The 25,170-nt window shown below is 34.5% G+C and overlaps 1 protein-coding gene across 6 annotated transcripts in view; it reads right to left on the bottom strand.

The window, feature by feature from the left end:
* Window positions 1-618: 618 nt before the first annotated feature.
* Window positions 619-25,170, bottom strand: part of chb (CLIP-associating protein) — a 68,901-nt gene continuing 44,349 nt past the window's right edge. For 5 of the 6 annotated variants that reach the window (XM_089712115.1, XM_089712114.1, XM_089712111.1 and 2 more), the window contains 12 exons: window positions 24,288-24,418; window positions 15,226-15,313; window positions 14,510-14,635; window positions 9,491-9,599; window positions 8,466-8,567; window positions 7,657-7,736; window positions 6,923-7,067; window positions 5,842-5,936; window positions 5,122-5,333; window positions 3,953-4,099; window positions 3,591-3,725; window positions 619-3,112 (listed from right to left, as the gene is read on the bottom strand). In XM_089712115.1, coding sequence (XP_089568241.1) covers window positions 3,062-3,112; window positions 3,591-3,725; window positions 3,953-4,099; window positions 5,122-5,333; window positions 5,842-5,936; window positions 6,923-7,067; window positions 7,657-7,736; window positions 8,466-8,567; window positions 9,491-9,599; window positions 14,510-14,635; window positions 15,226-15,313; window positions 24,288-24,418 — 1,421 coding nt within the window. In that variant the 3' untranslated portion in view covers window positions 619-3,061. The remainder of the gene's footprint in view (window positions 3,113-3,590; window positions 3,726-3,952; window positions 4,100-5,121; window positions 5,334-5,841; window positions 5,937-6,922; window positions 7,068-7,656; window positions 7,737-8,465; window positions 8,568-9,490; window positions 9,600-14,509; window positions 14,636-15,225; window positions 15,314-24,287; window positions 24,419-25,170) is intronic. The other variant, XM_089712113.1, reaches the window with a different exon arrangement.

Consider the following 25,170-nt stretch of genomic DNA (forward strand, 5'->3'; position numbering starts at 1 on the left):
TTAAGAAATACACTAGGCCAAGAACGCCTTATTGAATTATCAATAATTGAAAGTTGTTAGGTAATTGAATTCTAAAACAATCACCTACTTTCTTCCGATTCCGATGTTATAAAATCTTTCCTTCAGAAGATCGCCGTTTTGAATTATTAGAATATAAATGATCTGTTCAATTTTATTAATAATATAATGTCATACAGTTTAATAATTATAATTTATCGATTTTAATGATAAACGTTTGACTCAACTGTTAGCGGGCGCGCGTGAAAATTTAGAAGATTTGATTCGGTAATTACACAGTATAGGTACCTTAGGAAGGTTTCTAATTCAAGAAAAGGGTACCCAGCAAAAACTTTGAAAACTTTGGGCTTGCCCAGTCCTTACACCCTAGGCACGCCACTGACGCGAACCCCTTTTTGTTAATTGTTTTAGGAATAGTCGGGTCAAGTTGTAGAAGTCGTATTTTTTATACAATTTTGTATTTTAACACTGTGATAAAGTTTTAAGATGTCATATTTGAATTAATATTACTAATAATAAATAGTCTGGTGAATAATTTAGAGAAGTATTTTCACATATTTTAAGGTAAGTTATATACATTTAAACACCGCTGTGTTTGAAGAAAAATTATTTTTTTTTGTCTTTTTACGCTACTAAATAAAACCTAGTTTCTTTTTGGTTAGTATTATTATCATTTTTTGTCAAGTTATTTCGTATCATGAATCATTAAAAGTATAAAAAATCCCATTTTAACCGACAACACTATCACAATATATTTTTTTTAATATGTGATTTCAGCGTTTTGAATATCATAGTTAACGTTATGCCACGGCGCATTAAAGCGGTCACCCATCCCAATACAAAACCTACCTACCGTCGCTTAACCACGCACTCAATCTCACTCAGAGCTTAAACGAATAAGAATGCAACTAGCGGCACATATAATAAATGACATCTAATATGTACGGTCGGCAAAAAAAAAGGTTTTACAATCTAAATATTTTAAATGCAAGTTACTATTTTCAAGTGTATAAGTTTGTTTATGTTAACCTATCTATAGATAAGGGGAAAGCTACGTTTGGACCTATTTAAAAACCGGTTTTTATATTCGATCTATGTAAAAATTTCAATATAATATTAGAGAAAGTTTTCTTCATTAATATTTGTATTTATTTTTAATTTTTATGTTTGTGACCAGCAATTGTGTTTTCTGCTTTAATTTTGGAAGAAATATTTTACAAATAACTTTAATAAAACTTCCAATATCTCAAATATAACAACCGGTTTTTAAATGTAAAAAAAAAATCCAACTTTCTTTGCCGACTCTACACAATACAATACGATAAATTTATATTACATTGTACGTTACGTGTACCGTCAACAAAGAAATAACTTCAAGTAAACTTAGAAAAATTGTAATTTCTTTGCTGACCGTACACTTTAGACCTAGCGCTATTTCATTTCCGAACGATTGTTGAAAAATATTAATTTTTACGAAAAAAAAAATTCGATTAAATCATTTTTCACACATCGCTATGCGCGTACGCAGACATTTTTCGCGACCGCCATTTTTTGTAAAATCCATGCCATGATGTTTTTTTTTCGTAATTTAGATGTCAAATAGGGGGTATTTATAAATTCATGTTATAATACTTTTTGTTCATAGTTATGTTAAAAATATAAGTTCGTGAGTAAATTTTAATGGATTTTTATGAAAATGGGAAGATTTAATTTATGGATAGGCGTCGGGCTTGGGACTAGTAAGAAATGAGGGTAGTTCCAAAAGCGTAATAGTTTGTAGGTAGAATACATTTTCATCTGATTTATATATTTTTTCGATCTACCTGCAAATGTGGAAATTGAAGGACCATAATTTTATAATAATGTTAATTTTCTCATATGCGACATAATGTTACTCTAAATATTTAAAAGGTCAATAAAAATAAATAAAAAAAGAGCAGTTAGTTTTGCGTCAATTTACTGTCACAAAATGGCAGGTAGATCTTACTTTTTAACCGACTTTAAAAAAAAGGAGGAGGTTATCAATTCGGCCGGTATTTTTTTTATGTATGTACACCGATAACACCGAGGTTTCTGAACCGATTTACGTGATTCTTTTTTTGTTTTTATAACTACCCTCAATTCTGTATGTATGTATTTTCATTATAGTTATTATATGAATTAACGTTTGAAAACAATATCGATTTTTGCATCAATGGCTAGGAGATAATTTTGTCCAACTACCCACAATTTTCAATATTTTTAGTTTGGGAACATGATTTGCATTCATTTTCGATATTTTTTAAACATTTGATTAAAAAGTTTAAAAACACAATTTAAAAGGTTGTGATATGGATTTATGTCTCTACTTGACGGTAATATGTATTTTATATAACTACCGTCAATTTTATAGTATTTATTATTTCAGAATAACGGGGTTGATTTATTAATTTATCGCAGTTTAATGACAAGTATACCGCCTCTATCTACCCTCACTTTTTAAATTTAAGGGTCATGGAAACTCAGGTAATTTGGATTAATTGCAACTAAATAGGTTTTAAGGACATGATTTATTAATAGGTTATTACTTGATGATGTGTTATTGCACCTAAGGGTGGTAAAATTACATTTTTCATCAACTACCTTAATTTTTTATGAATAAAATTCATGTTATTTGGGATTTAATACAACAACGGGTAGGTAAATCGCAATTTTCACGAACTACCCTCAATTTTCTAATTTCATTGATAAAACTTAGTAATGTGGAGAGAATTTTTTTCCATCTACACTCAATTTTCTAAAATGGATAAAACTTGTTAAAGTATTAGTTGCAGCGTTACAATTAAATTTCTCTCGCCCAACGTCATATAGACCCCACTTTTATGCAACTACCCTCAAATTCCCCCACATTGTTTCGGCCATGGAATCTATTGAATTTTTTCGTAATAACGGCATAGAATCACATACACATGTATGTATGTATATACACAGTAATTATGTATGTATGTATATATATTCGCCGTCAGTCTGTCTGCGTGGCGCGCGAAGCGAAGCGTTGTCTTCGCTACGAACCGCCGCCTTTGTTTGCTTCTTCCTTCTGCTTGCTTATGTACACCTGGGAATCAAATTCAAATTTGAATTTGAATTCTAAGTTGAAATTAATTAGGGAATGTACGCGATAAATATGATAAAAACAGTGATTGATAAATATTTTTGTCATTCCTACAGAATCACTCTTTCTATCAAAAAATCGCCTCAAAATCCGACTTTGTATAATACTATGTAGGTAATTTTCCTTAAAAATAACTATAAGAATTTAAAAAATTAAATAACTACGAAATAAAAAACAGTAGGTAAGTCATTTAAAATAACATTTTAACTCCAGACAAATCTGTCCAATCGTCTCAGAAAATTGTCGGGACAAAAAGACAAACAAAAAAAACCTTTATAGAAGTTACTTTTAAGACATTGCAATTGAACACTTTCATCTGAATTTCAAAGTAATAAAGCCCATTTCTTAAGAAACTATCTATAACTCATATTTTTCATGAATTTAAAAACATTGAGTTTGAGTTTGAGTTTGAGTGACATACCTGCAAAAGCCTATACTTGCTGACGGACAAGTGCCGCAGGTGCGGTTGCATTCTCTCTTCACCGAGCGCAAAGGTGAAGGCTACCATACAGAAAACTGCCGCTTTCCGTACTGCCGAGTTTTGGTGGTCGGCGAGCTAAGGATAAGAAAAATAATATTAATTTTATTAATATTTGGAAAACGAAATACTGATATTGTGAAGTTTTGATAGAAATCTATACTAATATCAGCTTCTTTGTTTGCTAATCTCAGGAACTACTGGTCCGATTTGACAAATTATTTCGGTGTTAGATAGCCCATTCATCGGGGAAGGCTATAGGCTATATTGTGTGTCTGTATGTCTGTCTGTGTGTATACACTAACCTGCCCGACCCCCTCCATGAGCTGTGCGACGATATCGTCAGCTAATTCTGGGCCTCTAGCTTTGGCCACTTCACCGGCGAGTTTCAAAGCGCATAGAGATGTTGGATAGCCTCTAGTTCGTATCACTGGTTTTAGGAGCGCTAACACCTGTGGGAATTAATAAATAAATAAATAAATATAAGATGTAGGAGAATTGAATGACCGGTTGGCTTGGTTGGTAGTGGCCCTGCCTTCCAAGCTATTGGTCGTGGGTCCGATTCCCACCCTTGGGAAATATTTGTGTGATGAACATAGATGCTCTGTGTCTGGGTGTTAATTATCTATATACGTATTTATTTAACACATGTATGTTTAGCAGCCATCGCGTTTTCATAACACAAGCGAAAGCTTAGTATGGGGTCAGATCGTGTCGTGTGCGAATATTGTCCTGAAATAAATATTTATTTTTTAAAAATTTAGGACATTTTTCACACGATTTTCGCTTGTGTTATGGAAACCAGATGGCTGATGACAATATTTTTATAAATATATACCTAAATAGATAATTAACACCCAGACAGAACAAACATTTATGTTCATCACACAAATATTTGCCCCGGTATTCGAAATTTTGAACCTACGAACTCTGGCTTGGAAGGCAGGGTCTCTACCAACCAAGCCAACCGATCAGTCAAGAATTAAAAATAAATAAATATAAATAAAGATACATATAAAAAGATAACTAAAGATTGCTAAAACTATATTTCCGCCCGAATTTTCAAAGAAATACCATAGTTTCCGTACCCGTGACATTTCCAGAACCGATCCTATATCCAAGTTACCTTCTAAATTTCATTGAAATCGGTTCAATAATTTTTGCGTGAAATAATAACAAACATACACATACATCCAGCCTCACAAACTTTCACATCTATACTAATATTATAAAGCTGAAGAGTTTGTTTGAACGCGCTAATCTCGGGTACTACTGGTACGGTTTGAAAAATTATTTCGGTGATAGATAGCCCATTTATCGAGGAAGGCTATATAACATTACGCTAAGACCAACAGGAACGGAGCAATGCGGGTGAAACCGCGGGGCACAGCTAGTTTATATATATATAGGATAGGATAGGATTTGTATATTCCGTTTTTTTTTATGTAATAAAGATAATAAATAAATAAATTACCTGTTGTGCCGGCAATGCATGTGCAATATGCGGCATGCCAGCATCCACAGCCCTCATAACTTCCTTGCTACTCGCTCCATACGCGTTTATCAGTTTCAGTAGAATTAGATCAAAGTAGTCCAGCCACTGTGGCCTCGTTTCCGGACGTCTGCACAGCCAGATTAACACTTTAACCGCTTCAGCGGCCGCTCGCTCGTGTGCTGTGCCCCAGCCTGGAGAAAAAAAAAATAATGCTCATATAATGCTGTTAAATATAATTATGAAAAAAAGCGTGTGTGCCAAGCACACGTGTCAGAAGTGAAACTTCTTTGGTGTATTTGTTGTGCTGCATTACTCCTTCTATGTTTTACTATAAATTATATTTATTGCGTTCTGATTGACTTGAGGTGATAAATAAATATTATTTTAAGGTGTATTTATTGTCAATAAATATTTTTTTTTTTCAAGTGAAACTTCTTCAGGCGAGTTGAGAGTAAAATTTTAAGGTCTCTTTCATTGTTACCAACGAAATTTCACTTATGACACATGTGCTCAACACACATGCTCTTTTTTAACTATCCAAACGTTTAAAATTCAATTCCATTACGAGAGCAACATAAAATACATATTATATTTGTAAATCAACTTAACACACACTTAACATGGTCCTTCGAGCCGGATCTATCTAAATATCTATAAAATATAACTACCTGAAGACTGATATCTATAAAATATAATTACCTGAAGTCTGTGCGTTCGACGCGTTTTCCGTGTTTTCCTTATCAGCTGAGTTTTCTTCAACTGATAACGCCGCTAAGGCGACTCGTACTATGTTTCTGGAATAAAAACAATAACATTAAAACTACCCGTATATAATCTATACAATTTTTGATATGTATACACCTAAACTTTGGGATACATTCCAAAGAAAAATCCGCATAGTTTCGTGGGATTTCCGGGATAAAACTTATCCTATGTGTTAATCCAAGTTTTGAAAACGATTGGTTAAAAAGACATCTTTGACCGTGCACTCAAACGGCTAGCATACGTTAGTTTTTGCTCTGTGAAGAATTACTATTTCTTAAAGTTATTTACGTTTAAATTACAACAAGTACTTTCATAACTTGACAATAAACCAGTGCTGCAGTGAATTACATCAAAAATATTATTAAATAGTGTGTATTATAAGCGAACTAATATCATTCCGTTCAAAAGTTATATCACAATCGGATGTACCGACGTCTGCATGACTTGTGATTTCGACGCGTAGTGCGTGCAATTCGCACGCTTCATTTCATAATAATACAATTGTGTTTAATTTCATAGTAATTGGTTCAGTAGTATTTGCGTGAAAGAGTAACAAACATCCATCCTCACAAACGCATTTATAATATTAGTAGGATAGTGGGATAGGATATATCATCACGCTAAGACCAACAGGAGCGGAGCCACGCGAGTGAAACCTCGCGGCACAGCTAGTCTACACTAATATTATAGAGGAAAACTTTGTTTGTTTGTTTGATTGTAATGAATGGGCTCATAAACTACTGGACCGATTTTAAAAATTCTTTCACCATTCGAAAGCTACATTATCCACGAGTAATATAGGATAGGTCGGAAATCCCACGGGAACGGGAACTATGCGGGTTTTCCTTTGAAAACGCGGGCGAAGCCGCGGGCGGAAATCTAGTTTATAATATTAGTAGGATATATCATCACGCTAAGACTAATAGGAGCGGAGCAATGTTGGTAATACCATACAGCACAGCTAGTTTTATAAATAAATAGCTGACATAGTGATATTATAAAGGTTGACACTCACTTGAAGTACTCGCAGGGCTTCTTGCAAGTGCCGTACTTGAGCAACTCGTGCGCAGCCAATAGCAGCCGTTCGCACGTTTCCGGTGACGCTTTCTCGACGTCTAATTGGCTGAGCGCTTCGAGCACTTCCGTTTCGCGGAGACCAGCTTTAGAGAAAAAAAATTGGTTGTTTTGTAAAGTAGGTTTACGATCGAGATGTTTACGTGATAACATAATGCAGTGGCAGCGCTCGAGATGAGACGGGAGATCGGTCCGTCTCTCTCTCGTTATACCTGCGATCGCGCTCGTGAGGTTTTGGTGTGACACAAGTTTCTGAACATGTCTCCCGACTAAAACGATTTTAAAGACGTTATCACGTCAAAAAAAATCACAATAAAAATAAAAATTTGGTTCGTTTATGTTGTCGTCTTAAACTTGTAGACTATTTTGTTAGTTTTGGATATTGTCTAAAAACATGTCAAAGGAAAATTAATGTTATATTATTTTCGTCGCTGACTAAAAAAATTTAATTAAAATATATTGAATTATAACGTTTAATTGACGTTTATCATATTCGATTACAATGTTTGGATATTCAATTTCATGATTTATTCCATATATATTTTTATGATTTGCATATAACATTTCATAACTAAATTTAAAAATCTACATCTTTGTAAAGTATCTTCATAAAAATATGAACTAAAGAGTGATTAGACTTCGATAACTAAATAAATATATTATTTTTATACATACATTTGGTAATGATAAGTCCATTCTCATCCATCTCATAGGGTTTCACTTTATCCCGTCCCAAATGACTTGCGCCGAAATCACTGTAAAAGAACCATTTATATTTATATAATTGTACCGCAAAAAGTATTGTTAAGCGCACAACTCGAGAACGGCTCGACCAATCATTAACCTGCAGAAAATCATCGATTAAAGTAAATTAATCGATACGGACTTTAAATATTTGTCAATCGAACTTGAAACACATGTCATGAAATTGTTTATTATATTTAGAATGGTTTGGAATGGTCACTAAAATCAAATCTTAAAATTACTTGTATCGGTTCATTATTACTATAAAATATATTATGTAATCGTAATTGAAAAAAGTTCAGCTAATGTACAGTTATAACAAAACGAAATAATAAATTATTTTATGTCATCGTTACTAGGTTACGTTGTTGAATTTTGTTGAACTGTCAAATGGCAACTATTAAAATGGCTCTACTAAAGGGTTATAAAACATATTGGCCGACTCTCCGATCTACGTAATACACAAAATTTCATGAGAATCGGTCCAGCCGTTTTGGAGGAGTATGGTAACTAACATTGTGACACGAGAATTTTATATACATACTAGCGGTCCGCCCCGGCTTCGCCAGTGGTACCTACATGTTTAAACTACTTATCCTATCTCTCAAGTTGGATCGAACTGCACATGGTGTGCGAATTTTATTATAATCGGTTAAGTGGTTTAGGAGTTCATTGAGGACAAACATTGTGACACGAAATTTATATTCATATATTAAAATATTAATATATATTTAACTCACCCATGGCCATGAGCGCAATCTCTATGCGGAACGGGCGAAGACTCTTTGGTACTATTCGCTTCCTCTGAACTATCCGCTGACGCCGCACGGCCTATCATTTCACTGAAACATTATCATTATATTATTATAAGTTTTTATCATTTGTAGGGATACATATTTATTATTTACTTACAAATATCAAAGACATTAAAAAAAGAAAAAGAAAATCAATCTTGTTATAGGTTATTATAGAATACTAGCGGTCCGCCCCGGCTTCGCCCGTGGTACATATTGCGCAATAAAAGGTAGCCTATGTTCTTTCTCAGGGTCTAAAGATTATCTGTGCCAAATTTCATCAAAATCGGTCCAGTAGTTTATGAGCCTATTCATAACAATCAAACAAACAAACAAGCAAAGTTTTCCTCTTTATAATATTAGTGTAGATGGATAACAGCATTGAATATAAAGATGAAGGATTTATATTTTTCCAATTTTTATAATATGAAAACATAAAAATAATAGGTAACATATTGAAATTAAGATTTTAACGGATTTTAAACGCGATTTATTCGTTATATTATTATCCCGACGTTTCGCACACTTTGCAGCGAGCGTGACCACACTAGTAACAATAGAATGAAATAAAATAATGAATAAATCGCGTTTAAAATCCGTTAAAATCTTAATTTCTACTCGTGTAAAATCAAATACTAGATAACATTTTATTTTGATTGAAATTTTTCGATTTTATTATGTAACTACCCACTATATACACTATTATATACAAAACTTTAACTTCTCACGTAGTATTTTATGTTTTTCATTTCTACGTACAATCACTACATAGTATAAAACAAAGTCGCTTTCTCTGTCCCTATGTCCCTTTGTATGGTTTAAATCTTTAAAACTACGCAACGGATTGTGATGCGGTTTTTTTTATTAGATAAAGTGATTCAAGAGGAAGATTTTAGTATATAATTTATTAGGTTTTAGACAAAGCGGGCGAAGCCGCGGGCAGTAAGCTAGTAAATAATAATAATTGTTACCTATTATAATGTCCATTAGGAACAGCGTTCGGTCCACGCGCTGACAGTGTGACGTCAGACATTTGGCTTATACCGGAATCTTTGCTAGACATGTGGTTGCCGCATTCTGCTAGAAATAAACCAAAATATCAATGAAAAAAAAGACGGGTTGCACTGGGGGAGTGCCGGCAGAAGTGAAAACTTAATTATTAACGTTCAGCATGTTTGATGTCCATCCGTCTTACGCTTTTTCGATCAGGCCACGTGTCCTGACGCGAGTTTAAGATTTTATACCCAACGCCGCTAAAGAAGTTTTCACTTCAAAAATACTAAAACTAATGTTAATATTGTATCATCATCGATCCTTGATAAGTGTGCAAAGTTTCAATTCAATCTGTCCGTTTAAAGTGGGTCAAAATCGAGTTTAAGCGAGTCGATTACATACAAACATACAGGTGAAGCTAATAAAAGTGTGTTATAAACAATATTTATTACGTCATATACATTGGGCTAGTCTTGCAGTAAGAATATCAAAAACCAACTCATTCTATTTCATTCACTCAATCGTTCACTAACTCACTCATGGACTTGTTGAAATTTTCTTCAAAAAATAAAAATTTAATGCTAAATTTAGAAGCGTGGCTTATTAAGCACTGTTTCTAGTCCTTAAACGAATTTTTTAGATAATTATCAACGAAACAATAAACGATAGGTGAACTTGACAAAATAATGACGTAAGGAATCAATTATATTGTAATAATCAAATAATCAAATTGTAATAATGCTATATTATAATTCATAATGTGTATTATATAAATGTAAAATGAACTAATGTAAATAATATATTGTTTAAATTATAAAATTAAATAAACATATAAATTAGGGATGTAACGATACATGATTTTGCCGATACGATACCGATACCGATATTTGTAGTAATGTATCGGCGATACCGATACCGATACCGATATCGATGGCTTGGTAGAAAAATAAATAGTGAATTATGCATAAAAAGTTACCAACATTTAACAGAGACAACTGTTAATCGTATTCTTTTAAATAAAAATGCCAAATCAAAAAACAACAAAACCATTTATTTTAGTATTATTATTTTACGAAGTCAGTTAAACTTTAAGTAATACACATACAATCAGTACCTAATAAAAGTTTACTATTGGTAGAGTTTTTTCAGAAAACAAAGTGCGCACGCGCGGGCGGCCTCCCGCATCGTTCATTGGGCGCGGGTTTTTGAATTATTTGATATTAAAAAAATTGGTTGTTTGTAAAGTAGGTTTACGATCGAGATGTTTACGTGATAACATAATGCAGTGGCAGCGCTCGAGATGAAACGGGAGATCGGTCCGTCTCTCTCTCGTTATACCTGCGATCGCGCTCGTGAGGTTTTGGTGTGACACAAGTTTATGAACCACCCGACTAAAACGATTTTAAAAACGTTATCACGTTAAAAATTAAAAAAATTCAAAATTATTTATTTCTTTCCTTTACATAAACAAATTTATGATTGGAACTAGGGATGTAACGATACATGATTTTGCCGATACGATACCGATACCGATATTTGTAGTAATGTATCGGCGATACCGATACCGATACCGATATCGATGGCTTGGTAGAAAAATAAATAGTGAATTATGCATAAAAAGTTACCAACATTTAACAGAGACAACTGTTAATCGTATTCTTTTAAATAAAAATGCCAAATCAAAAAACAACAAAACCATTTATTTTAGTAGGTATAATTATTTTACGAAGTCAGTTAAACTTTAAGTAATACACATACAATCAGTACCTAATAAAAGTTTACTATTCTGCCGTCCTTTAACTAGAAAGCCGTTAAGCGCACGAAGTGAGTTTCGAGTAAATGGCAAAAAACACGGAAATTGTTATTTCTTAAAAAATTATGACACTTACAATAATTATTGTGAGATACATCGATCGACATTTAATTATATTATATATAAATATTAGTTTTTACCCAAAAACTGTTATAATTTATTTTTGAATTCACTTTTTCTCGTTTAGTTCAGCACTAGATTTCCGCCCGCGGCTTCGCCCGCGTTTGCAAAGGAAAACCCGCATAGTTCCCGTTCCCGTGGGATTTCCGGGATAAAAACTATCCTATGTGTTAATCAAAGTTACCCTCTATATGTGTGCTAAATTTCATTGTAATCGGTTCAGTAGTTTTTACGTGAAAGAGTAACAAACATCCATACATCCATACATCCATACATGTAGTATTTTTATTTTCATTTTGTGATTTTTTTTTATTTATTAATAAAATGCTTACCTAAAACGTCTTTAAGCTACTATAACTACTTTTAAGCTAAGACTTTCGTTTTAATTTAAATTTCAAAAACTTTATAATCAGCGTTTAAGGGCTTTTGGATGCTTTTGTACTATGATTCTATATAGTTATACTAAATTTTAATCTTACTAATGTTAAAAATTTGCTGCTGTCTGAGGCTTTGCTCTCGGGAATTACATCCTCTAGGTCAACCAATGGAAAGGAAAAGGATCAAAAGCTTTTAGGTTTAAGTATTAAGGATTTAAACACTATCTAAATTAATGGTTTTAGCGTCTTATTGTGAGTAACAAGTATTTTAAACTCTTTTACTAAATTACTCTTTTAAGTTTTCGATAAAATTAACCTTTATTTCTCGTCATGTTCACGTTTATTTCATTACAGTGGCTCATTAATGGGTTAAGATTGAGATAAATCTTCTCGCTTTTCTTTTTTGGAACCGTATATTAATTTAGAATTGCAATTTTAACGTTATTTTATAAATATTCTTCTGCGAAGCCATCATGCGAGTCACGGATATTGAGTACATATAGAACCACAAACAATGTAAACATAAATCGTTTCCTGAAAAAAAAATTAAGACTTGTGCACAAGGTTTTTGAAAAAATACACCCTGGTTTCAATAGGGCTTCAAGCTCTTACATGTGGGATGCTCTTAATAAATAATGTAGAACCGCTTATCAAATGATTAGAAGACTCTTTCATCCACATTCAGAAAATATAATATACCAGAATATGTGGAAAATAGCAGGAGGTAGAAAACTTTTTATTTGCTACAATGTAAAAAATACAAATCTTAATAATCTAATACATATAAAGATAAGAAAAAATAGCAATAGTTGCAAAATGGACTCCCCGTCAGCGGGTCAAAGGTAGTGTACTCCTAACAATTTTTGTATCACCATCTCTAGTACATTGCTTGACAGTCGATTACTAATTCCACCCAAGGGGTAAATTACATAATTAATAAATAGTTTTAAAAATTAAATAGTACAGACTGTCTTTCTTCTCTTTCTCGGTTACAGTGACAAATCAGAGTCTAAACAGAGAAGTACGATTGAAAGTTCGCACTGTCGTAACCATTACCTACCAAATTTTCGTAACTTTGACTTGTTATATTTTCCGTAATTTAGCTGCTAGATTGTTTAAAACTTAGTAAACCTGATCAGAAACAATACGTCTTATAAAAGAAAATCAAAAACAATCGGTACTCTGCTTGGGAGCGACATTATTTCATCATCACTCTCATCCCCAAAACTGATGCATCACCAGAATCGGATAACTGCCTTTTAGCTAAAAATGAGGGTTAGCTGCTTTGTAGCTAAGCAAAAAAGTGTTATTAGAATTTTTCCTAAATAAAATTACTTAACTAAAAAAGCGTTAAGGGCGAGTAACTGCAAATAAGGTAAGGATTTCCATTGGAATCGTTATATGAAAGCATATCATAAAGCAGTTATAGTCCTTTTGCGTCCCTATAGTCAAGTATAATCTGATAACGTACTTTTAGTCAAGTAAAAAGCTAAAAAATAATTATTAAATCTGGCGGTTAAGGTACTTTAAAGGAAATTTAGCGAAGTAGTGTTGGTTAGACGCTTTCAAGTTATGGAATCGCTGAAAATTGTGTTACTTAACGGCTTACAATATTTTCATATATTTATAACTATTAATGATTCTTAGACAGAAAGATAGAGAATTCTGAACTCTATCACCCTACATTTAAAACTGAAAATTGACCATTTGAGGGTTAACGGCTTTTTAGTTAAAGGACGGCAGTATTGGTAGAGTTTTTTCAGAACACAAAGTGCGCACGCGCGGGCGGCCTCCCGCATCGTTCATTGGGCGCGGATTTTTTGAATTATTTGATATCAAAAAAATTGGTTGTTTGTAAAGTAGGTTTACGATCGAGATGTTTACGTGATAACATAATGCAGTGGCAGCGCTCGAGATGAAACGGGAGATCGGTCCGTCTCTCTCTCGTTATACCTGCGATCGCGCTCGTGAGGTTTTGGTGTGACACAAGTTTATGAACATGTCACCCGACTAAAACGATTTTAAAAACGTTATCACGTTAAAAATTAAAAAAATTCAAAATTATCTATTTCTTTCCTTTACATAAACAAATTTGTGATTGGAACACTCCTAGTAAGCAAATAAAATGCTTGTGTCAGGAGGTTCCGCTCTTCCTTAACACTATTACAGAAACAGAAATAAAACAATATGAATGAATACAATGCAAAAACATAAAAGAAAAGAAAGAATTTAATAAAAAAATATCGGTATCGGTTGATTTATTATCGGCGATACCGATATATCGGCAAGCCGATATATCGGCCGATATATCGGTATCGGTATCGGTATCGTTACATCCCTAATATAAATATTTGTATGCCAATTTTTTTGGCGAATTCTACGGACGTGAAATTTATAATAAAAACTTTGTAACCACAATTCTGACAAATTAATTTTCATTTCATTTCGGTTAGTCGTATTTCCACCAACTCATTTTAACCCACTCACTCACTAACCAACTCACTCACTCACTAACCACCTCACTCACTCACCAACCCACTCACTCACCAACTCACCCACTAACCAACTCACTCACTCACTAACCAACTCACTCACTAGTCAACTCACTCACTCACTAACCAACCCACTCACCCACTAACCAACTCACTCACTCACTAACCAACTCACTCACTAACAAACTCACTCACCATTCGCATGTTGCGCGGTGTACGTGTGTATCTCGGATGTTGTTTTTCTAATTCTCGAATAAACATCTTCAGCTGTTGCCGAGTTGGACGCAGTGCTGTTTGTACGGAGCGGGCTATCGCTGCCGGCTTGAAAAAAATACGACAATTATTATTTATACTAAGAAAATCGAATATCTATTTAGTATAGATATTCGATTTTCTTAGTATAAATAAACTACAAAGCTGAAAAGTTTGTTTGTTTGAAAGCGCTAATCTCAGGACCTACTGGTCCGATTTGAAAAATACGGTATTAGATAGCGCATTTATCGAGGAAGGCTATAAGGCTATATCATCACGCTAAGACCAATAGGAGCGGAGCAATGCACGTCAAACCGCGGGGCGCGGCCAGTAATATCTATACTACTATCGCTATTCTGTATGTTTATAAAAAAACTCACTAATACTTTACTAAAGGAAAAATTATAAGTCTATCTAGTAGCAAGCTATTATTATATGTCATCTTTACTTTAAACTATCAAGATAGTGGTTTTAAATTGTCATCAGATCTCAGTCTTTTAATACTGAAACGACAATATATAATCGAATGAACGAACAAACGATCGAATAAACTAATGAACGATTGAATGAATGTACGAACGAACCAATATATAAACTATCGAAGAAATGAATGAATGCATCAATGAACAAATGAACGAACGAATGAATAATCAACTCACTGCTCGACGTTCTCCGGACGTGCTGCTGTAACACTCCGTTGACAAGCTTCTGCGTGTCTTCCGGTAACTCGCTCATTAGCGCCGTGAACTGTGGAAACATAAATTAAGTTTAAATATGTATTTATATTGAACTAGCGGGCCACCCCGGCTTCGCCCGTGGTACATATTTACGTTTTCTCTACATAAAAACCATCCTCGTACTTCAAGGAATATAATAAAAAAAGAATTATCGAAATCGGTTCAGCCGTTCTCGAGTTATGCGCTTACCAACACATTTTGCGATTCATTTTTATATATAAAGAAGAAGAAGAAGAAGAAGAAGATAAGATATCTAAAATATGATATTATAAAGCTTAAGAGTGTGTATGTTTGTTTGTTTGAACGCACTAATCTTAGGAACTACTGATCCGATTTGAAAAATTCTTTCGGTGTTGGATAGCCCATTTAACGAGGAAGGCTATAGGCTATATATCATCACGCTAAGACCGGAGCGGAGCCACGCGGGTGAAACCGCGCAGGTAGTTTTGAATAATATTCAAACTCTTCTTCTTGAAGCACTTTTGAATCGTCGTAACATACTTTTAACATTTACCACCGATTTGGAAACAGATATGTATAATGTATATCTATGGCATGGGAATGACAGCCGTGACAGCCAACGATCACTTCGGCTCCGTAAATAAAAATTATTTAAAAATAGTAAAAGTAAACTCAGTGTGATAAAAAGTGATTTAAAAGGAACATTATATATCAAAGTTTATTCGAAATTGTTTACGAGATAATCCGACGTGAATAAGTGCATCAAAAACAGTGTGACAATAAGTGCTACCAAAACAAACACAAAAGTAAAATAATTACAAAATTATAGTGTTAATAGTTTTTGTGCTATGCCAAAACGAACAATAAATTGATGGCTATGTGATAAAAGTGATAATAACTGCTCAAAAGGGACTAAAAATCAAAAACAAATTACGTTCTTTGTTTGAAAACCGTTGACAATTAGACTAAGATTATAAGATGTCAACAATCAACAGCTGATTGGTTGACTATTTCACGGCGGTCATTGAACCAAGTCTCATAAAAAGCAACCGAGTCGCAATAGTTACATTAAGTTGCTTATTTTCAACTAATCTATTAAAGCATTGACGGCTCTGAGGACGAACGTACGTTTGTGCACTGAGAGATTGGAGATCGATCCTGGACGGGGGCTACTCTAAGATTAATTATTTTCAAGTTTTTTTCTTCTTATTTGAATATTTACAAATATTATAAATTAACATGTTTGTAGAAAATACAATTTGTGACTGATTAAGCTGTACCGAATCGTCTATTAAATACGTGCAAATTCACCCGAAAGATGGCGGATAAAACAATTTGTTCCAAGTGTAAAGATGTTGTAGATATAAAACGCTGTTTAAAATGTTCACATTGTAAGCAAATACTACAATTTGATTGTGCTGGAATATCACAGAAAATGTACTTTTTAATGTCGAAGGAGTCTAGAGATAAATGGGCGTGTAAAAAATGCGTTTCCCGTCTACAATCTAATGATCAAGAACTAACAAATAATATAACAATGCGCAAAGAACAGTACAAACATACAATTACATCCACAAATCAGCAAGATATAGATGAACCTGAAGAATCTCAAATTGTAGATTCTCACATACTAACTGACTCATCGGATGAACTTTTCTGCAGCTCTCCTTTAAAATTAACCCAACCTCAAAACAAAATTATAAACAATAATCAACCTACAATAGAGGACATAAACAAGCTAATAAGTCAGTTAAAAAATGACCTTAGAAATATGGAAACCACTCTGTCGGGCATAAAAGCAGATAATATTGAACTTCGTCAACAGCTTAATAATATGAACACTGAAATAAATACGCTGAAGTCATTTCATATTTCATCGAAAATTCATTCAATAACACCTTGTTCCGACAAACAAATCAGCTCTTTTTCCAGTATGTCAGTACCATCCTCTCCTGTTACACAACCAATAATCGTGCGCCCTCCTACTATCAATACACAATACCTCAAACAACAAATGGAACAATTACAGCAAAAGCAAGACCTTACAAATAAAGAAATTGAGTCACTCACTAAACGATTGGAGATAATCTCAAGAAGTTTACTGACTACAACCATAGATAGATGCGATAAACTGAAGAGTTCTACAAATTTAGCAGAGAGAAAGAAAATTCTTATTTATGGCGCACAACGATGTTCAGGTTTGGCTGCAGCTCTTTCTCGGTCTAGATACAATACAACATATGAAACGTATCGTGTATATGGTGAAACGCGACCAAACTCCCGCAGTATAGATATTGTACAAAACTGTCAAAACGTCAAACTATCATCACAAGACAAATTAGTACTATGCCTAGGTGAAAATGACAATAATCCAAATGCTGTTCTTTCTTGTTTACGCACTATTCTGCAAAAGTTTGATCAAAATTGTATTATAATCTTAAACGTTAATAAAAATAACTTTCTAAATACATTTAAATTAAATGACAGTATTAAAAAGTTATGTAGGTGGTACAAACATTGTAAATATGTCCATTGCGGTAATGTTCTTCTTGATATCTGTAAATCTGTAAACTATTGTATTGATTCTTATGACTACGATGAACAATTTGTCAATCCGACTAATCTCAAAAAAATTATGTTTAATAACAGACACACAAATGAATCGTATTTGCGTAATATTCCTAAAAAGGGGACGCTTCCTTATTATTGGACCCGGTATCAACATCATGACAAAAATAACAATTATAATTATTCTGATAATTCCACAATTCAAGAAAGTACATTTTTTCGTATCTAAAACGCAAGAACTAAATAAATTAAATTCAACATTTAAAATCCTTCATCAAAATATAGCCAGCATCTCATCTAAAAAAGAAATTTTGGAATTAACTTTAAGAGATCTGGAGGATATAGATTGTTATCCGGATGTTATATGCTTAACAGAAACGTTTTTAAAAAAAGGTCATGAAAATTTTATCAAAATCAATAATTTTATAATGGCAGCTTGTTTTTGCAGAGACAAACAACGTGGTGGCTCGTGTATATTAATTAAAAAGAATATATTATTTAAAGAGTTGCATTTTGTCAAAGAATATGCATCACAAAACATATTTGAAGTATGCAGTGTAGAACTACCTAAGATTAGAACAATAATTATTTGTGTTTATAGAACACCATTATCGGACCCTTTTCTTTTTTTAAATACTCTGGATAAACTCTTACATGATTTTATTAAAAAATTTAACTCTAAAACAAAAATAATTCTAGCTGGGGATATTATAGACCGGGAGATACTGACACAAAATTTCGAGTCATTTGTAACAGGATGGCGGTTCTACAGGGTTCTTAGTACGCAATGACAAAAAGAAAAATGATGGTGTGAACGCTGGTACCGGCGGCTTAGTCGCGTGGGCGTTAGTCGAACTCATCGGAAAATAGCGAAAGTCAAACGATTTGTAACAGTATGGCACTTATTTTTCCTGTAAGTTTGAGGATCAACGAATATAAATACAAAATTTCAGAGATCTAGGTGTTGGAAATCTTCACTTATATAAATTAATAATAAATTTATTTTTCAAGTATGACAGCACTTTTTCCCCCTACTAGAAGTATGACAAATATAATAATGGTCACATTTTATCAAATACTCTCCAAAAAGCCAAATGCAATACTGGTACAAAAAGATAGGCGAAATAAAAAAAAATTGCAGATTTTCGGCGGTATGGCGACCATTTGGAATCGTCCGAAAAGTATGGCATGGCGATTTTCGTAAATGGCTGCACGACGATGGTTACCTGTGCAAAAGTTAGCTTGGTACAAATGGTTGAATAATTGTTTTTTTTAAATCAACACATTCGCGTCGGTATGGCGGGCTGTAAGTCATACCGGAAAAGTATGGCATGACACTACCGCCTACTTCTTTTTTATGGGCTATCGGTAAATTCTAAAATTTTTGTGTTACAAATCGTTTGACTTTCGCTATTTTTCCGACGAGTTCGACTAACGCCCACGCGACTAACCCACCGGTACCAGCGTTCACACCATCATTTTTCTTTTTGTCATTGCGTACTAAGACCCCTGTAGAACCGCCATCCTGTTACAAATGACTCGAAATTTTGTGTCAGTATCTCCCGGTCTATTAATATAAATACGCTTAAGAAAGGTAAAATAAGTGACGACTTTAAATTCTTATGCCACAATTATAATTTTACAATGCATATAAACGTTCCCACTCGCAATACCGCATGTATTGATCATATCATAAGTAACATATCTGACGCTTCGGGATCAGTGCTACCGCTTCACCTTTCTGACCACGAGACTGCACAGCTATTATCTTTTCCCATAAAAAATGTTAAATTGTCACGACCCCAATATATCTATAAAAGAGATTATAGTGATGCTAATGTTAGAAAATTTAGAGAATGCTTGCGGAATCTTTCATGGTTAGATGTGTACGATGAATTAAACTTTAACAAATCATTTAATATATTTCATGACCTAATGTGTCTTTTTTATGATCTATGTTTTCCAAACGTAAAAATTAAATTAAAACTATGTAATAGGATTGACAATAACTGGATAAGTAAAGGAATTCGAAAGAGTTGTAAAACAAAGAGACTTCTTCGATATAAATACTATCAAAATAAAAACGTAGATAATAAACTTAAGTACATAAAATACTCTAATGTATTAAAAAGATGTATATTTAAATCCAAAAGACACAGTAACATTAAATTCATAAATAAATGTGAAAATAAGAGTAAAGCAGTATGGAATGTTATAAAAAACGAGATCTATAATTTAAAAGAAAAAGATATTATACATGTTATTAAATCTGACGAAAAATATTTAAATGAACCTATACAAATAGCTAATGCATTTAATAATTATTATATAAATTTCACTAAAAATACTATTTCTGCCCTAACACAAACTTCATTCTTAAATAAAAATTCTATGTTTTTAGCTCCAATGTCTGTAGATGAAGTAAAAACTATAATTTTATCATTAAAAAACACAAGCTCAGTAGGCTACGATAATATTAACACAAAAATAATAAAAGCATGTAGCATGGAGATAGTTAATGTTTTGACACATCTTGTGAACGCCTCATTTTCTGAAGGAATTTTTCCTGAAAGACTAAAAAAATCTATTATCAAACCATTATTCAAAAAAGGGAGCAAAGAAGATATTAATAACTATCGTCCAATTACATTAATACCCATCATCTCAAAGATTTTTGAAAAATGTATGTACAAACGTTTAATAAGCTTCTGTGATAAATTTAACATTATAAGACAGGAACAATTTGCATTTCAAAAAGATAAATCCACGGTTCTCGCTTTACATTCCCTAATCAATACAATTCTACATAGTATAAATAAAAATAAAATAACTACAGGACTTTTCTTTGACTTAACAAAAGCATTTGATTTTGTATCTCACGAATGTTTACTGAAAAAATTAGAAAACTATGGTATAAGAGGTCCAGCATTTAATTGGTTAGCCTCTTATCTATATAACAGACAGCAATGTGTTATGATTTCTAACATTAATAAAATGAATGAAGTTGAAACTTATAAGTCGGAATACAAATATTCAAAATGTGGCGTTCCACAGGGCAGCATACTAGGCCCTATCCTTTTCATTCTATATATTAATGATATTCTGAATGTAACAAACCATAAGGTTATTTTATATGCTGACGATATATCAATAATTGTGACATCTGAAAAGAAAAATAATACGCTAAAGAATCATGTTAATGAGATTAATGTAACTGTTGACAAAATCATAGAATGGCTGACTTTTAATAATCTAAAAATTAATTTAAGTAAATCAATGTATGTACAATTTAATAAATATTCTATTGACATTCCGAAATTAGTAGCAACAGATGACCTAAAATTTCTTGGACTTAATATCAATCAACGTTTAGATTGGAAATCACACGTTGAAATAGTTTGTGAAAAAATTAATAAATTTGTTTACGCTCTTAGAAAAATTAAAATTGTCACAAATATAGAAACGGCTGTTACATTTTACCACGCCTGTGTAGAATCAGTACTTCATTATGGACTTATTTTTTGGGGTAATAGCACAGATGTACAGAGGGTGTTTATTGCACAGAAGAAATGCATAAGAGCCATATGTAGCAGAGCTCCCGATGAATCCTGTAGACCAATGTTTAAAAAACTTGGTCTATTGCCGCTTCCGTCACTCTACATTTACGATGTTTGTGTGTTTGTATCAAAAAATCTGCATCTTTTCAAAAAGGCTTCTTATATAAATGATCGTAGTCGTAGGGATCCTAATAAACTTATTTTAGATGAAAATCCTCGACTAAAGTTGTATAACAAAAATTGTATTTTTATGTGTATTAAAATTTATAATCACGTACCTAATAAATTTAAAAATAATAATGGCAAATTATGTAAAAAAGCATTAGGAGAATGGCTAACTAATCGGTCCTTCTACAGTATTAAAGAATTTTTTGATGACGAGAAATAACATTATAATTGACAAGCTAATTTATATGATATAAGTAATAATTTTGTAATTAACATTTGATAATTTAATTGGACCCATTGTTTTATATAAAATTATAAAATTTGCATGCTGTTTTTTAATGACGGCTAAACATGTTGTACCTACTATAAGTAAAAATGTAACATCTAAAAATACCATGTTTAACGTAAATAAAGAATTATGAATTATTATTATTATGGAGTAGAACCAGCATTATTATAATTTGTATACCCTTTGCACATTGGTGTAAATAGATAGTGTTTTTTGCGGGATGTAACTATGATGTAATTAAAGGTCAGGAAGCTATAACAGATGCTTTAACAGGTCAAGGAGTTGTTACAGGTGCTTTTACCGGTCAGGGAGCTTTTACCGGTCGGGGAGCTTTTACCGGTCAGGGAGCTTATACCGGTCGGGGAGCTTTTACCGGTCAGGGAGCTTTTACCGGTCGGGGAGCTTTTACAGGTCGGGGAGCTTTTACCAGTCAAGGAGCTTTTACCGGTCGGGGAGCTTTTACCGGTCAGGGAGCTTTTACCGGTCGGGGAGCTTTTACCTGTCGGGGAGCTTTTACCGGTCGGGGAGCTTTTACCGGTCAGGGAGCTTTTACCGGTCGGGGAGCTTTTACCGGTCAGGGAGCTTTTACCGGTCGGCGAGATTTTACCGGTCAGGGAGCTTTTACCGGTCGGGGACCTTTTACCGGTCGGGGAGCTTTTACCCGTCGGGGAGATTTTACCGGTCAGGGAGCTTTTAACGGTCAGGGGGCTTTTACCGGTTTATCTATAACTATGATGTAGTGATTACAAGTGTACGACGTGAATGTTATCTCCGAGTGTGTATACTTTGTCTTTGTATATGGTGTGTATCGTAGTTATTAACAAGATCGTTGTATTATTTTGTGTATCAATATTGTCGTTGTTATTTTGTGTATGTTGAATGTTTGTATCTGTGGGTGTACACATGTGTATATCTATGTGTATGTATGTCTGCACTCACGGGCGGCGGATTGCAGTCGTACAGTGCGAGGTGCTTTAACCAGTCAGGGAGCTTTTACCAGTCAGGGAGCTTTTACCAGTCAGGGAGCTTTTACCGGTCAGGGAGCTGGAACAGGTGCTTTTACAGGTCAGGGAGCTGGAACAGGTTCTTTTACCGGTCAGGGAGCTGGAACAGGTGCTTTTACCGGTCAGGGAGCTGGAACAGGTGCTCTTACCGGTCAGGGAGCTGGAACAGGTGCTTTTACCGGTCAGGGAGCTGGAACAGGTATTTTTACCGGTCAGGGAGCTGGAACAGGTGCTTTTACCGGTCAGGGAGCTGGAACAGGTGCTTTTACCGGTCAGGGAGCTGGAACAGGTGCTCTTACCGGTCAGGGAGCTGGAACAGGTGCTTTTACAGGTCAGGGAGCTGGAACAGGTGCTTTTACCGGTCAGGGAGCTGGAACAGGTGCTTTTACCGGTCAGGGAGCTGGAACAGGTTCTTTTACCGGTCAGGGAGCTGGAACAGGTGCTTTTACCGGTCAGGGAGCTGGAACAGGTGCTTTCACCGGTCAGGGAGCTGGAACAGGTGCTTTTACCGGTCAGGGAGCTGGAACAGGTGCTTTTACCGGTCAGGGAGCTGGAACAGGTGCTCTTACCGGTCAGGGAGCTGGAACAGGTGCTTTTACCGGTCAGGGAGCTGGAACAGGTGCTTTTACCGGTCAGGGAGCTGGAACAGGTGCTTTTACCGGTCAGGGAGCTGGAACAGGTGCTTTTACCGGTCAGGGAGCTGGAACAGGTGCTTTTACCGGTCAGGGAGCTGGAACAGGTGCTCTTACCGGTCAGGGAGCTGGAACAGGTGCTTTTACCGGTCAGGGAGCTGGAACAGGTATTTTTACAGGTCAGGGAGCTGGAACAGGTGCTTTTACAGGTCAGGGAGCTGGAACAGGTGCTTTTACCGGTCAGGGAGCTGGAACAGGTGCTTTTACCGGTCAGGGAGCTGGAACAGGTGCTTTTACCGGTCAGGGAGCTGGAACAGGTGCTTTTACCGGTCAGGGAGCTGGAACAGGTGCTTTTACCGGTCAGGGAGCTGGAACAGGTGCTTTTACCGGTCAGGGAGCTGGAACAGGTTCTTTTACCGGTCAGGGAGCTGGAACAGGTGCTTTTACCGGTCAGGGAGCTGGAACAGGTGCTTTCACCGGTCAGGGAGCTGGAACAGGTTCTTTTACCGGTCAGGGAGCTGGAACAGGTGCTTTTACCGGTCAGGGAGCTGGAACAGGTGCTTTTACCGGTCAGGGAGGTTTTGTATCAATATTGTCGTTGTTATTTTGTGTATCTTGAATGTTTGTATCTGTGGGTGTACACATCTGTGTGTTTGTGTGTTATATGTTGTGTATCGTAGTTATTAACAAGATCGTTGTATTATTTTGTGTATCAATATTGTCGTTGTTATTTTGTGTATGTTGAATGTTTGTATCTGTGGGTGTACACATGTGTATATCTATGTGTATGTATGTGTGCACTCACGGGCGGCGGGTTGCAGTCGTACAGGTGCGCCAGCGCCCGGCGGGCCGCCTGCCGCACGTCGCCAGCTCGCGGCTCACTTGCTAAATACGCGACTTTGGTTAACGCACGACCTGCTACTCCTGTGCTACCACCTAGCGGATAAATTAAAATTAATATTAATAGAGCTTAAAAAAACTCAAAAATAGAAAAAAAATAATTTGGAAAATCCAAAAGTGCACGCCTCATAATTTTTTTTTAATAAATATTTATTAATTATTATTTTTGTTTATTTAATAACAATTAAACCACATCGAATCAGACCCTGAAAAATGAAAGGGTTCTATTCCTGAGCATACTCAAGCGTAAGAGAAAAAAAAAGACTCGATTAGTAAAGTATTTCGGTCGCTATCGTGTTAACAAGAAAAAGGATCCGCACATACAGACACACGGACGTCCAAGACAGAACTTTTTTAAACTGTTTTTTAACTAGTTTAAATAACAAAAATGACATCAAAAATATCATGAACGTTAAAAATAGTGTTTTTTCTTAATATGTGTGTGTATGTATTATCTTACAAGTGCAATGTATGATACATAAAGACATTTTAAGTTTGAAAAATCAGATGTTTTGCGCGAAGTGACAGTAGTACCCACCTCAACGCTTCGCTTATGAGGCGTGCAATTGAAGTGAAACTTCTTTAGGCGCGTTGAGAGTAAAATTTCACGGTCGCGTCATGGCAATACAGGCAGTAATATCTTTAAATCTTGCCAAAGAAATTTCACTTCTGATACGTGTGCTCGACACACACGCTTTTATATTTTTTTCCAGCAATAATTTGATATCAACCACAGAACAGATAAAAAGTGCGCAGAAAAGGAATGCTGATTTATGGAACGCGAGCTC

Source organism: Colias philodice, chromosome 28, assembly GCF_061535455.1.
Source record: "Colias philodice isolate Cphi_HAF_F1 chromosome 28, ilColPhil1 Martin Lab GWU primary, whole genome shotgun sequence".
NCBI lineage: Eukaryota > Metazoa > Arthropoda > Insecta > Lepidoptera > Pieridae > Colias > Colias philodice.